At 45.7% G+C, this 15,504-nt stretch overlaps 1 protein-coding gene across 2 annotated transcripts in view; it reads right to left on the bottom strand.

The window, feature by feature from the left end:
• Positions 1-15,504, bottom strand: part of SMC3 (structural maintenance of chromosomes 3) — a 248,553-nt gene that overhangs the window by 26,349 nt on the left and 206,700 nt on the right. For both annotated transcript variants that reach the window (XM_029610355.1, XM_029610356.1), the window contains exon 24: positions 5,111-5,358. In XM_029610355.1, coding sequence (XP_029466215.1) covers positions 5,111-5,358 — 248 coding nt within the window. The remainder of the gene's footprint in view (positions 1-5,110; positions 5,359-15,504) is intronic.

Raw genomic sequence — 15,504 nt, 5'->3', positions numbered from 1 at the left:
GACTTCCCTTGGGTAAATCCATGTTGACTGTGTTCCATTAAGCCATGTCTTTCTATATGCTCTACAATTTTGATCTTGAGAATAGTTTCCACTATTTTTCCCGGCACTGAAGTCAGGCTCACTGGTCTATAGTTACCCGGATCGCCCCTGGAGCCATTTTAAATATTGGGGTTACATTGGCTACCCTCCAGTCTTCAGGTACAATGGATGATTTTAATAGATCAGAAATTTCATTTTTTAGTTACTTCAGTACCCTAGGATGCATACCATCCGGTCCAGGTGATTTGCTACTCTTTAGTTTGTCAATCTGGCCTACTACATCTTCCAGGTTCACAGTGATTTTGTTCAGTTCATCTGACTCATCACCCCTGAAAACTATCTCCGGAACTGGTATCTCCCCAACATTCTCATTAGTAAACACGGAAGCAAAGAATTAATTTAGTCTTTCTGCAATGGCCTTATCTTCCCTAAGAGGCCCTTTAACCCCTCGGTCATCTAATGGTCCAACTGATTCCCTCACAGGTTTCTTGCTTCGGATATATTTTAAAAGGTTTTTATAAATGTTTGCCTCTATAGCCAACTTCATTTCAAATTCTCTCTTCGCCTGTGTTATCTTTTACACTTAACTTGACAATGCTTATGTTTTATCCTATTTTCTTCAGATGAATCCTTCTTCCAATTTTTGAGGGATTTTTTTTTTTGGCTAAAATAGCCTCTTTCACCTCATCTTTTAACCATGACGGTAATCATTTTGTCTTCCTTCCACCTTTCTTAATGTGTGGAATACATATGGACTGCGCCTCTAGGATTGTATTTTTAAACAATGTCCATGCCTGTTGAACATTTTTAACCTTTGCAGCTGCACCTTTCAGCTTTTTTCTAACTATTTTCCTCATTTTATCAAAGTTTCCCTTTTGAAAATTTAGTGTTAGAGCTGCAGATTTACTTATTGTCCCCCTTCCAGTTATTAGTTTAAATTTGATCATGTAATGATCACTGTTGCCAAGTGGCCCCACCACCGTTACCTCTCTCACCAAATCCTGCGTTCCACTAAGAATTAAATCTAAAATAGTAATGACAGCAGAAAAGGACTGAATAGTCCATCCAGTCTACTCAGCAAGCTTATGGTACCAATTGCCACTACATGCAGTTATTCAATGAGCCTTGGTGAAATTCACTATGCATCCCAACTCCTTAAACAGCTCAACCACCCACCCTCTTGTGACTAACACACTCTCCCTATTCCAGCTTTGCTCTTATCAATCAATTGTCCAGAATGGGATGAGCAAAAATTCCTTCCTGTTGCAGTGCTGCCATCACCACTACTATCACCTTTGAAAAGGTTCTCAGAGCAGTAGCTGGCCCAAAGGGCAGGGCTCGAAAATGGAATTGTCCTCCTAATACCACAACACGAATGAACCTCTGAAGACACTCCCTTATTGGAATGTGAAGATAAACTTCCGTGAAGTCATAAGAACATAAGAAAATGCCATACTGGGTCAGACCAAGGGTCCATCAAGCCCAGCAACCTGTTTCCAACAGTGGCCAATCCAGGCCATAAGAACCTGGCAAGTACCCAAAAACTAAGTCTATTCCATGTTACCATTGCTAATGGCAGTGGCTATTCTCTAAGTGAACTTAATAGCAGGTAATGGACTTCTCCTCCAAGAACTTATCCAATCCTTTTTTAAACACAGCTATACTAACTGAACTAACCACATCCTCTGGCAACAAATTCCAGAGTTTAATTGTGCGTTGAGTAAAAAAGAACTTTCTCCGATTAGTCCAAGGTGGTCGGACATTCCCTCTGCCTCACTGCCATTATGATGGACTTCAAGGTTTCCATCCAGAAATGTGATACCTTTAGGAACTTGCTGACTTGCTTTAAATCCAGAATGGGCCAAAAGGAACCTTCTTTCTTGGGTACTACAAAATATCTTGAATACCGACCCCGATTCCATTGGTGCCTTGTAACAGGTCCATTTGCTGTAAACAAAGAAACTGATTGAGGGTAGTTCCTACAGCCTCTCTTTTCACAACAAAGTGACAAAGGAAAACCATAAAGGCATCTAAAACCAGACAGGAGAATTCCAAAATATAACTCTCTCTTATGATCTCTAGAACCCACTGATCTGAGACAATTTGGACCCATCTCTAATAAACTCTTGAGAGGCGACCACCTATGTCCCCAAAATTTCACTGTAAATTATGAGAGGATCCTTTCAGCCCAGAAGTTCCCTCTTTTCTACCTGTTAGATGCTCGAAGGGACTGCAATTTTCCAAAGGGCCAAAGTCTCTGAAGTTTCCCTGTTTGAACCTTCTTGAATCCCAAAATCTATTACGGATCTTTACATTATGCGGATATAGAATCCGCTAACCAGTTCCTTAACCACAGAAGTCTCCGAGCTGCCACAAAAGAAGCCATAATTCTAGCGGAGTGTACACCAAATCAAGGGAAGAAATATAGGCTTTAAATGGGAGGCCTCTTCTAAATTTGCACCACCGGTACCCAAAGGCTCCTCTTGAATGTGCTATGACAAGCACACACCAGACCTTTCTCGCAATGCAGCTGCAAGCAGCCATCTGGAGTACCATACTGGAAACTTCAAAGGCCTGCTTTAAAACTATCTTTTTGTTCTGTGCATCCTTAAGTGCCAATCCCCATTCAACTGGAATCATAGTCCACTTGGTAACTGAGCAATCTAAAGCATACACTTTCTTAAACTTAAGGTTCTCTCTCTCCTAAGAAACTAAGGAATATAATTTGGCCAATGTGTCTCTTCCTTTAAAATTAGCTTCAGAGAGACCCATTTAAGATCAATCAAATCTTTAACCGCCTTATGCAGGGATCAAGATTTTGGTGGCTTCCTAATACTGACCATAACAGGGTCTTCAGCAGCACAGGAGGCCGCTTCCTTTTTTTCCTCAGCAATATTCAATGTCTGCAAGGACTGAGAAATCAAGAAAGAAAAATCCTCCTTGTAAAAGAGAGACACCATAGAAGAGACATTTTCTCCCTCAGGAGAAAATTTACCATTTTCCAATTCCCCTTCACTATCAGTGATTTGGAGGATCTTAAAGCTATTGACCTATGCTAGCAAGAAGGCATCCAAGGGAGATGCGAGGAGCTGACAGACTGATGCATTGATAAATGAATCGATGCCTGTCCCACGGGCCTGAGAGAGGGAGGCTCCAGCTCTCTTTCAACCAGTTGCACATCAAATATGGCCATTGCTCCTGCTACCACAGAAACCAGGAACAAACTGAACAGCCAACCTCGCCGATACAGATTCCCCCACAGTCTCTGTTTCCGGGCTCTGCTTTCTTCTCTTCTTTGCACAAATGCGTCATGTTTTTTTTTTTTTTTAATTTTTAATTTTGCATTTTCAGATATATCACAATATCGCAATAACAAGAAATAAGAGATCATACATCATTTCTGTTTTTCAACAGATACAAAGGAAAAAAACTGCAATATTCACAAATCAAGATCTCATATTCAAGGAAATTTGAGAGCCAAGAACTGTTACAGGAAAATAGGAGCTCATTTACAATACCATTACAAGTATTGCCACTCATAAGACAGTACCAACATTATTTCCACCCATTATACCCTACTTGGTTTCCCATCCAAAAATCCCCTTAATTGATTCTGGTTCAAGAAAAACATATTTTTCATTATTATACTTTATCAGACATCTGCAGGGATATCTGAGTATCATACTAGCCCCTCTTTCCATGACCTCTGCTCTCATCAGGATACATTTTCTCCTACATTCTTGTGTAGTACGTACAATGTCTGGGTAAATCCAGACCTGTTGGCCATGGAAGCAGGCTAATCTATTCCTGAAGAAATTTTTCAATACTAAACTTCTATCATATTCCAATGCGTCATGTTTTAATTGCTCCCCCCGAAGGTAGCCACTGCATTCCACACTGGCCACACAGTGCAGTTTTCTTCAAGCAATCCCCAGAGGAAGCCACGAGCTGGAAAAAATTCTACTCTACACCCCAAGAGTAACTTACCTAGTGTTCTCTATGGTAACTTACTATTGCACTCTTGAGCTAGAGCTGGACTCTGTTCTTTTTGTTTCCAAACTTTATGAAATAAGAACAAAACTAGCCTAAAAAGAGGATTCCTCTTTTTCTTTTTAGGAGGAAATAGCTTCCCCCCCCATTAAAATATGGAAAGGGGTGGACTATTTCTCTGCTAGCTCAATATTACTCTAGAAAGAAAACTGGAAGACTCTGGCTTAGGCTATGCTCAACTGAGGGAGAACTAGCATTTCGTCCCAGGAGCTAGCCTGTTTGGGATGCTTGCCTACCATCTGCTGCAAACAGAGAATACTGGCAGGCTGAGGTCAGCCCAGATGCCTATATAGGGTGACATCAGTGAACCTGTTGATCTCTGTCTCCATCTGCTGGTTGGTGGGCATAACCCATGCATCTGGACTAGACTGGCTGGATAAAGAAATATAGTATTGTAAAAAATATAGATACATTTTAAAGCTTTAATAGAATACAGTGCCAAATCATACCTACACAGGACCCTACACTATCACTGTTTTGAGGAGAGCAAGTACTTGATACTCTTACTGCTGACATCACTTTGCCAAGCATCATGGTCATCAGCATACCAGTGTGTCTCTGCTGGGAGATGCTCAAGTTTCTTTAAGCGAAAACAAATATTGTAAGTTGGATAATAGTTGTCAACTTGGAAATGCAACTCTGAATCGTAACTCAAAATGCCTTATGTAGTCATTTTTTAACCTGTTGTATTTTGCTTTAAGCAGATTTCTAGTGGAAAAGTGGCTTATAAACTGAAAAAATATAAATTAAAAAACAAAAAAAAAATGACAGTGTTGCTAAAATTAAGGGATGTGAAACTTATATACCAAATGGAACATTAGAAGCAGTTGGAACAAAGTTCAATATGGAAATTTGTAAAAGTACAGAGTGGTGATGGGTTTCAGGGGGACAGTAGACCATGAAGTGACAAACTGTTCAAATACAAAGCATTTTTTTTTTAACTGCAGTTCAGAAGCCTAGGTTCTTCCTAGAACGTGAAGTGTTTAATTATTCAGAACAGTTATACTGATGCACTATTTACCTGTTTCAAACTGAGAGTCTGGTATTTTTCAAATGCTTCTTGGGGAAGTGAACCCAGTTCTCTTATTTTCTTCATGCACTCCTCTTTCTTCTTCAGAAGCATGCCTTGCCGATTGGTCATTTTCTCTAGCTCTTTTGTGTCGTGATTGATGGCATCCATGTGTTCTTTCTCCATGTTCTTCCAACGATCCATACTTTTTTGCAGATCCTTAATTTCTGCCTCTGTTTTGTCAATAGAGTTATCCAGATCTAGACAGGAAGAGACAACCTTATTGGTACAAATGTTTGCTGAAATAACCCATTACAGAGAGTGCAAAGATATCTGCCACAGTTAGGAAGCAATATTCATACTGGCCACTTAGCTGCAAAGTTCGTGGGTACTTTTTAACCATGGACTTTGCCCCTATTTTCAAAATGAAAGTTTGCATGTAACTTTACTTAAAAATTACCTAAGGAAAAAGTATCTGCAGACACACTTCCATTTCTGCAAGTACTTTATCCAACTAAAATGCCATGTACACTTTTAAAAATACAGAAGTATTTGCGCTGCTGAAATGCCCGCCCTAACCTTGTCCCTGGGAATGCTATTAAATGGAGGTAAAAGTATGCAGGTTGTGAAAGTATGTGCATAGTTTTACTTGAATACAAGGGTAGGCAATTTTCAAAGAGCCCAATTCCATTAGTAGAACACTTTTACCCAAGGAAATGTCTTTGTACGTACAGGGAATGTCTTTTAAAACTGCCCTCCTTATGTGCTCTTCATTTTGCTGCTGTGTTGGAAAGATCAAATGTGGCATTACTTTTGGATTTAGCAAGAGTTTGGGAAGATGGGAAATCAGAAGTAAAAATGTCAGTCGAATTGGTAAGGCAACAGTCAGAGACTTAAGATTGTTAGCTTTTTGCAGCAGGGAACATCTTTACCTATTGTACTCATAATGTTGTTAATCATTAATGTATCCTGGGCCAACCAGATGGCTCAGAGGCAGTTGTGTACTGCAGTATTATCATCAAGGTTATAGGATTCCCTCTCTCCTATGGGCTGTGAATGCTGCAGACAGTATTCACAGCCCATAGGAGAGAGGGAATCCTTACCTGACCAGTCCAGTCTAAAAGGATGTACTTAAGCCCCTTCACTGAGAGAGGAAGTTAATATGGTTCTCAAGACTCATGCTCCAGGGGGGTCAATCGTTGGTCATGAGGAGGAGAGCAGGAGAGTCCTCGGAGGTGGAGTTTTACTTTCCCCCCTCTCTACTGTAGGAGTGCGACTGACTGCATCATCTTCCTGCAATTCCTGGGCCCATATGATCAGCGAGACTATGGGGTGAAGCTGGTGTGCTGCCAAAGCCAGGCACCCCTTTGCCCAATTTTTCTCTCGCTTGAAACTTCTTAATAGGTAAGAAAAGGTGCCTTGTCATCAGCATCTTTCCAAGGACCGATGGACCATTACATACACTGGCTATCAGAGGATACCATTATGGACAGAGCTAAGGAAGAGTTGTCAATTTCAGAATACTCCCAAAGTCCAAGTATGAGTTTACCCCCTCCACAACCTGCCTCGGATGTTGCTACACACTCTTGCACTAGGACCTCAGGAGAAGTGAATACACCTGGGAAACCAAATGTTCCTAAGATTCTTTTAGATGTGGTTTCTTCTCCTTTAGCCATTGATTCTGTGTTTGCACCCAGGGTGATTTTGAGTAGTTTGTGTGATAAGGAAGTTTTTCCTGCTGGACTAACAAAGTAATAGTGTCGCTGTTGGCACCATTACCATCAATATAGTTCCCACTACTGATTCTGCAGTTACTGAAGAACCATCTAATATTTCACTGATTATTTGGCATGTTGTATCCTCAGTTGACAAGGCATTCTACTAGGACAAGCAAGTTGGTAGCCCTCACAAGTGGGTGACATCATCAGATGGAGTCCGGCACGGAAACTTTGACTGGTATGCTGAGCATGCCTAGCATGCCACTATCCATGCGGGGTCCCCTCTTCAGTCTCTCTTCTTCCGTGGAGCTATCATCTTGCGGATGTGGAGCTCGTACTGTTTTTTTCTGGAAAACTGCCACGTTCGAGTTCTTCTCACTCCTTTTCTGCGATAGGTTCCTCGACGTGGTCCTGATCTTAGTTAGTGGGCGTCGCGGTGAGTGCATGTTCCTTGCAGTCGATCCCCAACGATGCCATCCCTCTGTGTCCGCCAGCCTTTGACTGCTCATTGGTTGTTTTTGATATAGGGTCATCGGGCTTTCACCAATGCCCCAAGACTAGGTCCATCACAGATACCCACAAGGTCTGTGTTCTGTGCTTGGGAGAATCAAACAACGTCAGGAGGTGCCCTCTCTTCGCCCAGATAACCCCCAAGGTCACAATGCGCGCCTAGACAAGATGGAGAAGCTATTTGGGCCAAGGCAGTCCAGTCCTTCGACCTCTGCATCAGGATTATTGATGCCTCTAAGGAAGGAGGATCCAGTGCTGCCGGGACCAATGCTGTCTTCTCTTCCACTGGGTCTCCAGGTCGAAGTAGGTGCTGGGGAGCGGCCTACATCTCTTTCCTCCCTTTCCAGGTCAGGATAGTCATCTTCTCCTTTAGCGCCGGGGAAAGACCGGACCGAGCACCGTGGGAAGGCGAAGAAGCATCATCATCAACCTGTCAACGTACAAAGGCTTTCTACATCATTACAGGACTTCTATTCTACAAACAAAAAGGGAATTCTATGCCAATAAAATACATCATCTCCAGTATGATGCACAGGCCCTGTTCTCATACGTTTCTCAAATCACGAAATCAACCCCTCCGCCTATTCCAGATGAACAAGCACTTTCCAAGGCTAATGAACTTGCCTCATTTTTTCAACAGAAGATCCTGAATACGCTCGCCCTTCTACCTCCTAATACTAAACCTCTCACCTCAGACGAAAATCCTCACTCATTCTTGAGAGCCAAGCTCGACAGCTTCGAATCAACATCCTCCAAAGAGATTGAATCCCTTCTAAAAAGACAGAAACCTTCTAGCCATCCAGCAGATAACATCCCATCGAGACTATTGCTTCTCATCCCAAACACGATCGCAGGACCTTTGACTAATATTATAAATTGCCTTTTAACTCAAGGAAGTTACCCAGACAGTTTAAAAACCGCATCACTCAAACCCCTCCTTAAGAAGCACAACCTAGACCCCAATGAACCAGCCAACTTCAGACCCATCTCCAATCTCCCTTTCCTAGCCAAACTAACGGAGAAGCTGGTAAACTCCCGACTATCAGAGTACTTAGAAGATCACAACATCTTATACCCTTCACAATACGGCTTCCGTAAATCACGTAGCACGGAAACACTCCTCATCTCACTTACAGACCATATCATTATGGGTCTAGACAAAGGCCATTCCTTTTTATTAGTCCTACTAGACATATCGGCGGCATTTGATACCGTCAACCACTCCATCCTCCTTGACCGTCTAGCAGATATCGGCATCTCCGGATCAGCCCACAGTTGGTTCAAATCCTTCCTTTGCAACAGAACCTTCAAAGTAAAAATTAATAATATAGAATCGCCCTTAACAAAATCCACCCTAGGTGTTCCACAAGGATCCTCCCTATCTCCTACCCTTTTTAATATTTATCTCCTCCCCCTGTGCCAATTGCTAACTGATCTTAATTTAATCCATTATCTCTATGCAGACGACGTGCAAATTCTAATCCCTATTACAGAATCTATTTCTAAAGCGCTCTCCCACTGGAATAGCTGCCTTTTATCTATCACTAGCCTCCTAAATAGATTAAACCTTGTCCTAAATGCTTCAAAGACGGAACTCCTCCTCATCTCTTCAAATGATGAAAAGTTTCTTCCATTATCCTCTCACAACTCATTCATCACCCATAAGCATGTGAGAGACCTGGGGGTTCTTCTAGATAATCGGCTAAACCTAAAGAAAATGGTTAACAACACTTCCAAAGACTGCTTTTATAGACTTCAAGTTCTAAAACGTTTGAAACCACTACTATTTTTCCAAGATTTCAGAACAGTTCTCCAAGCGTTGCTATTTGCCAAGATAGATTACTGCAGTGCCCTTTTCCTTGGCCTCCCCAAATCTACTACCAAACCACTGCAGATGATTCAAAACGCTGTGGCAAGATTATTGACCAACACCAGCCGTGGAGATCACATTTCTCCCATCCTTAAAACTCTACATTGGCTTCCAGTGAATTTTAGAATACTTTATAAATCAATTACCCTAATTCACAAATTCATTCATCATCAACTCCAACTCCAACTCGAAATCCCCTTCAAATTACACTCCTCCAATAGACCAATTAGAGATATTCTTAAAGGTACTCTGAATTTTCCCCCCAACTAAAGCCACACGCCTTTCCTCGACCAAAGTCCGAGCTTTTTCAATAGCAGGACCTTCTATCTGGAATAACATTCCCACAGGCCTAAGATTAGAACCCTGCCTCTCAACGTTCAGAAAAAAACTCAAAACGTGGCTATTTCATCAAGCCTTTGCTGACCCTCCAGACAATCTCTAGTCACCTTTATTCCCACCGAGATGAATTTATCCCCTCCCAGACGAATGGATTGCTATCCGCTCGAAAGATGGACTCTGGCACTTTTAGGTTAAAGCACCTTAAGCTTTAACCCACATCCTTTATTATTATTATGTTACAATACTTCCTGCCTTTTTTCTTCCAGCTATATTTAGCTTCCAAGTTTCTACTCCTTGTTAAATGTAACTTTACCTTATTCTCCTCTATTGTTATTCACTTTATTTATTGCTTCAGTTATCCTTGTTCTATGTAAACCGATCCGATATGGTTATCACTATGAAGGTCGGTATAAAAAAGTGTTAAATAAATAAATAAATAAATCATCAGTCTCAATTTTCGCACGAGACCAAGCTCAGGAAGGCACCGGCACCAGCCGAGATGCCCCTGAAGCGGCCCCTGGGATAAGGAGGCATCGCCTTCATCGAGGCCAGGGGCCCAGGGCGGTCCCCACAGATATCTGTGCCAGAGACCAGGTAGCACCACCTCCTCCTCCAGCTGTCCTCTCCTCGGCAGCATTTGAGGAGGAGTTGGAACAGAGAGTATGGTTGATGTAGGGCTCAGCCAACCAAGGCATCGAGCCACCGGCCCCACTGGGGCCGCCAATGCTGGCACTGTTGCTTGAGCATTTAGATATGCGGTGCTCTGCTGATGCAACCGCTGCTGGTTCCCAGAGTGCCCTCGATGCCGCCTCCGGAGACCATTCCCATCGCCGATTCCTCGGACGAGGGAGGACCATTGGGCCCGGTGGCGTCTCTTCTGAGGCAGACTCCGTGGCCGGCATTTCCTGTGCTCCTACCACGTCCATCAAAGCCCACGGTGCCTTTGGTACCCTTCGGGCTTTTGGTGCCCAGCGCCAAGAGCGTAGTGAGTTCCCCTGCTGGTGTCTCTGGGCGATCTCAGTTAGGAGGATGCCCTGTACGACCCATGGGGAGAGGATGCCTCTGAGTCGTCTTCTGCTGACTCTGAGGACCTACCCTCTGAGCAGTCTCCTCTGGAGGAGAGGCATAAGTCCCCTCCCAATGGTTTAATGTTTGCCGACTTTATGCGGGCCATGGCAGAATCAGTCCCCTTCCAGCTTCTGACTGAGGTGGACTCCAGACATAAGATGCTGGAAGTCCTCCAGTTTGTGGTTGCACCTAAGGAAGTGTGGCTGTCCCAGTTCATGACATCTTCAGGTAATTATTTGTCATGCTCTGGGAGTACCCCATCTCGGTACCTCCTGTGAACAGGAAGACTGATGCAGTATATTTAGTTCGACCTACCACAGGGTTTGAGCGTCACCAGCTACCACACCAGTCTGTGGTGGTGGAGTCCGCCCTACGGAAAGCAAAGCATTCTTGCACCCATGCCTTGGGTCCCCCAGGTTGAGAGCACAAGGCTCTGGATGCCCTGGGGAGGAAAGTCTTCCAGGGTTCCATGCTGATGGCCCACACTGCCTGCTACCAGCTGTATATGGGCCAGCAATCCAGGAACCTCTGGAAGCAGGTTCAAGATCTGGTAGAGCGCCTGCCTCAGCAACTGCAGGAGGATTTCTTGAAGGGGATCCAGCAAGACTTGGAATGTGATACGACATATTTGAGACGTCAGCAAGAGCGGCAGCGGGCATTGGAGCCCACCGCATGGCCTGGCTCTGAGCCTCTAACCTCCATCCAGAGGTTCAAGAGTGCATTGCGGACTTATCCTATACTGGGAAGAATCTCCTCAGGGATAAGATTAAGGAGGCAGTAGCACAGCTGAAGGATCATCATGAGACCTTTCAACATCTTTCGGCCAGCACCTCGAACACGCAGTTCTCAGGCAAGAAGCCCTCACGGCAAGGGCCGAGGTGCCCCTTTTACAGGCCACGCAGGTACTAGTCGCCTACAACCAGGGCAAGGTCTCAGCAGGCTGGCCCCAGGGCTCACCCGAGATAGCAACGAGCCCCTAGGACTCAGCCAGCACCCCAGCAAAGGCCTGCCACAGGGTTTTGACTGGCTGGGAGTGTAAGCCAGAGCCACTTGTGCCCTCGACAGGGGGCCCTCCAGTCGGAGGGCAGCTGCGGTTCTTTGCAGACTGATAGCCGTATGTCACCTCGGACTGGTGGGTCCTGCCCATCATTCGAGGATACAGGTTGAACTTTTGGGGCATCCCTCTGGACTCTCCCCTTGTCCCTTTTGGGGCCCTTTAGTGAATCAGGGAGTATTCTTGACAGAGCTTTCCACACTCATAACAGCCAGGGCTGTCGAGCCCGTGCCGCCACAGCAACGAGGGAGTGGGTTCTACTCCAAATATTTCCTGATTCCAACGAGAACAGGGGACTTCATCCTATTCTGTTACTGAGAGCCTTGAACAAATTCCTGAAGCGGGAAAAGTTCAAGATGGTCTCGCTGGGCGCCCTGATTGCTCTCCTGCGAAGGGGAGACTGGCTTTGCTCTTTCAATCTCAAAGACGCCTACAACCACATCGAGATTTCCAGAGTGCACAGGAAATATCTTTACTTCATGATGGGTGAACAGCACTTCCAGTACAGAGTACTGCAAATTGGCCTGTCGTCTGCACCCCGCGTCTTCAACAAGTGCCTGGCCGTGGTAGGGGCCTACCTGCAGCAGATGCAAGTACAGGTTTTCTCCTACCTTGATGACTGGCTTATCAAGAGTCCCACCGAGGAGGAAGCACTGCGATCCCTGCACTACACCATTCAAGTGTTGGAAACCCTGGGGTTTCTAGTCAACTACTCGACATGGCAGCTCGTCCCTTTGCTCCAGCTGGACTTCATTGGTGCCAGGTTCAACATGGTGCAGGCCAGGGCATTTCTGCCCCAGAGATTGAGCTCTAGCCATGGTGTCCCTGGCAAGAGTGACCTCTCAGAATCGCCAGGTTTCAGCACATCATATGCTCCGTCTGTTGGGGCACATGGCTGCAACCATCCATGTCACTCCCTTTGCTCGTCTGCACATGAGCAGTATAGTGGACCCTGCAGTCTCAGTGGCGATAGGCCTACCAGGACCTTTGGGCACACATCCGTATTATTCCACTACTCTGGGACCGCTTGTCATGGTGGGAGAGTCTGTCCAATATGGTGATAGGGGTGCCCTTCCAGGCTTCACCTGCTCAAGTTGTGCTCACCACGGATGCTTCCAACCTGGGATGGGGGGCCCATAGGAGGGCCTCCGCACCCAGGGTCAATGGTCCGTCCAGGAAGCGAGGTGTCAGATAAACTTCCTGGAATTCCGTGTGATCTGATACGCTCTTTGGGCGTTTCAGGATAACCTGGACAACAAGGTGGTCCTCCTCCAGACCAACATTCAGTTGGCGATGTGGTACTTCAACAAGCTGGGAGGCACGATATCGTACATTCTCTGCCAGAAGATGGTCCAGATCTGGTCTTGGGCTCTGTCCCAGGGCATTCTGCTATGAGCCATGTACCTGCCGGGGACGGAGAATGTGGTGGCAGATGACCTGAGTTGCTCCTTTCGCCCTCATGAGTGGTCCCTGAAGCAGGAGGTTGCAAATTGGATCTTTCATCTCTGGGGAACCCCAGAGGTGGATCTCTTCGCTTCCTCCTGCAACAGGAAGCTAGACAAGTTCTGCACCCTGTTCAGGGAAAAAGGCAAACTAGCATCAGATGCTTTCACCCGGCATTGAGGCACAAGCCTCCTATATGTGTATCCTCTGCTTCCATTAGTGACGAAGGCTCTCCTGAAGCTCCAACAGGACCAGGGAACCATAATCCTCGGCACCCCTTATTGGCTGAGGCAGAACTGGTTCTCCCTCCTGCAGGATCTCTCCTCTACAGGAGCCGATCAGGGCAGACTACGCTATCCCAACCGAAACCATCTCTATATCTATTACAAGGTTTGGCTGCCCCTTATTACCTCTTTCCCCGTCCTCCGACAGTCGCTCCAGCTCCATCTTCAGATTGTCGCTTTCCAGTCTCAGCTCTTCCTCCTTGCTCTGGTTGCACTGTTCACCAGGGCTTCTAGCAGTTCCAGCATGCGGATGATTTTAAACTGCAGCTCGGAGATTCTGCCGGCCTGCCCCTGCGAGTCGCCTCCGATCTTCAACAGATCTCCGCCGATCACGGAGGAGATGTCAGACATCTTCCACTGTAGGCTGGAAGGGATCCTTATCCAGGGCCAGCTTGAGATCCTCCATGGCGAGTAATCACGTCTCGGGTCACCAATTATGTTCAACCTCCAGGCCTTAACCCTAACGGCTTGGATATTGAGAGGGTGATGTATCTCGGGTTTTGGTGGCATCCAAGCAGCCTTCCACTAGAACGTCTTATAGCCTGAAGTGGAGGAGGTTCGCCATTTGGTGTGAGTGCCTCAGCTTGGATCTGTTTTCATGCTCCACACTAAAGCTACTAGACAAACTTCGCCCGGATGCATCTCAATGCGATTGGGGCCTACCACCAAGGGGTGTATGGTTCGCCCATCTCTGTGCAACCCATAGTGGGGCACTTGATGAGGGGTCTGCTTCAGCTGAAGCCTCCCCTAAGACACCCCCCCCCCCCACTGTGTCCTGGAACCTTAATGTGGTCTTGGCCCAGCTTATGAAGGCTTCCCTTTGAGCCTTTGCACTCCTGTAACCTTAAATATCCGACCTGGAAGGTCATCTTCTTGGTGGTGGTCACATCCGTGTTCAGAGTCAGCAAACGTTCGGCTATAGTGTCGTACCCACCTTACACGAAGTTCTTCCACGATAGGGTGGTCCTGCGGATGCACCCTATGTTCTTGCCTAAGGTGGTGATGGATTTCCATCTAAACCAGTCAATTGTCCTACCCACCTTTTTTCCAAAGCCTCATTCTTCCCAGGGGGAACGGGCTTTGCACAGTCTAGACTGCAAAAGAGCCTTAGCCTTCTACCTGGAGCGGACAGCAGGCCATAGGCTGTCCATGCAACTCTTCATCTCTTTTGACAAGAACAGATTAGGAGTTATGGTTGCTAAGCAGACTCTGTCCAACTGGCTGGCGGATTGGATCTCCTTCTGCTTTGGTCAGTTGGGACTGCAGCTTGGGGGCCATGTCAAGGCTTATTCTGTCAGAGCCATAGCAACTTCGGTGGCCCACTTGCGAGTGGTCCCCATGGACGAGATCTGCAAGGCAGTGACTCTGAGTTCTCTCCACACCTTCGCCTCGCACTATTGTCTGGACAGGGATGGCCGATGCGACAGCAATTTCGGCCAGTCCATCCTCCGGCATCTCTTTCAACTATGAAACCCAACTCTTCCTGCCTAAGGCCCCTTGTTTGGGTTCAGGCTGTCCAATAGCACACCTTGGTTGTTGCTGGCACCTGGTTTGGTGACTGTTGGTCCCCTTGTTCGGGAACAGCCTGGAGCTAGGGATTCACCCATTTCTGATGACTACCATCCTGCTTGTCTTAGGAGAAAGCAGAGTTGCTTACTGTAAAAGGTGTTCTCCTAGGACAGCAGGATGTTAGTCCTAAGGAAACCAGCCCACCACCCTGCGGAGTTGGGTTTTCTCCAAGTTTATTTTATTTTTTCGTAATTCTATATACGAGACTGAAGAGGGACCCTGCGTGGATGCATGGATAGTGGCATAATGGGCATGCTCAGTGCTCCAGTCAAAGTTTTCCGTGCCAGTTCCATCTGTTGTGAGGACTAATATCTGCTGTACTAGGAGAACACCTGTTACAGGTAAGCAACTCTACTTTATCCGCTACAGTTCAGCAATTGAGTAAAATTACTAAGGAAATGAGGACTAAATTTCAAGAGGATAAATCTGTTTGAATATTATTGATAAATCTCTTGTTAATGTTAGGTCGCAGATAGCTTTCCTACAAGCAGCTGAAGATGCTCAAATTAAAGATAGTTTAATTATACTTAACTGGAAAATACTGAAAGTGG

The sequence above is a fragment of the Rhinatrema bivittatum genome, chromosome 7 (genome assembly GCF_901001135.1).
Source record: "Rhinatrema bivittatum chromosome 7, aRhiBiv1.1, whole genome shotgun sequence".
NCBI lineage: Eukaryota > Metazoa > Chordata > Amphibia > Gymnophiona > Rhinatrematidae > Rhinatrema > Rhinatrema bivittatum.
The sequence above is the reverse complement of the archived record's forward strand: the minus strand, read 5'-3'. Positions and strand labels throughout refer to the sequence as shown.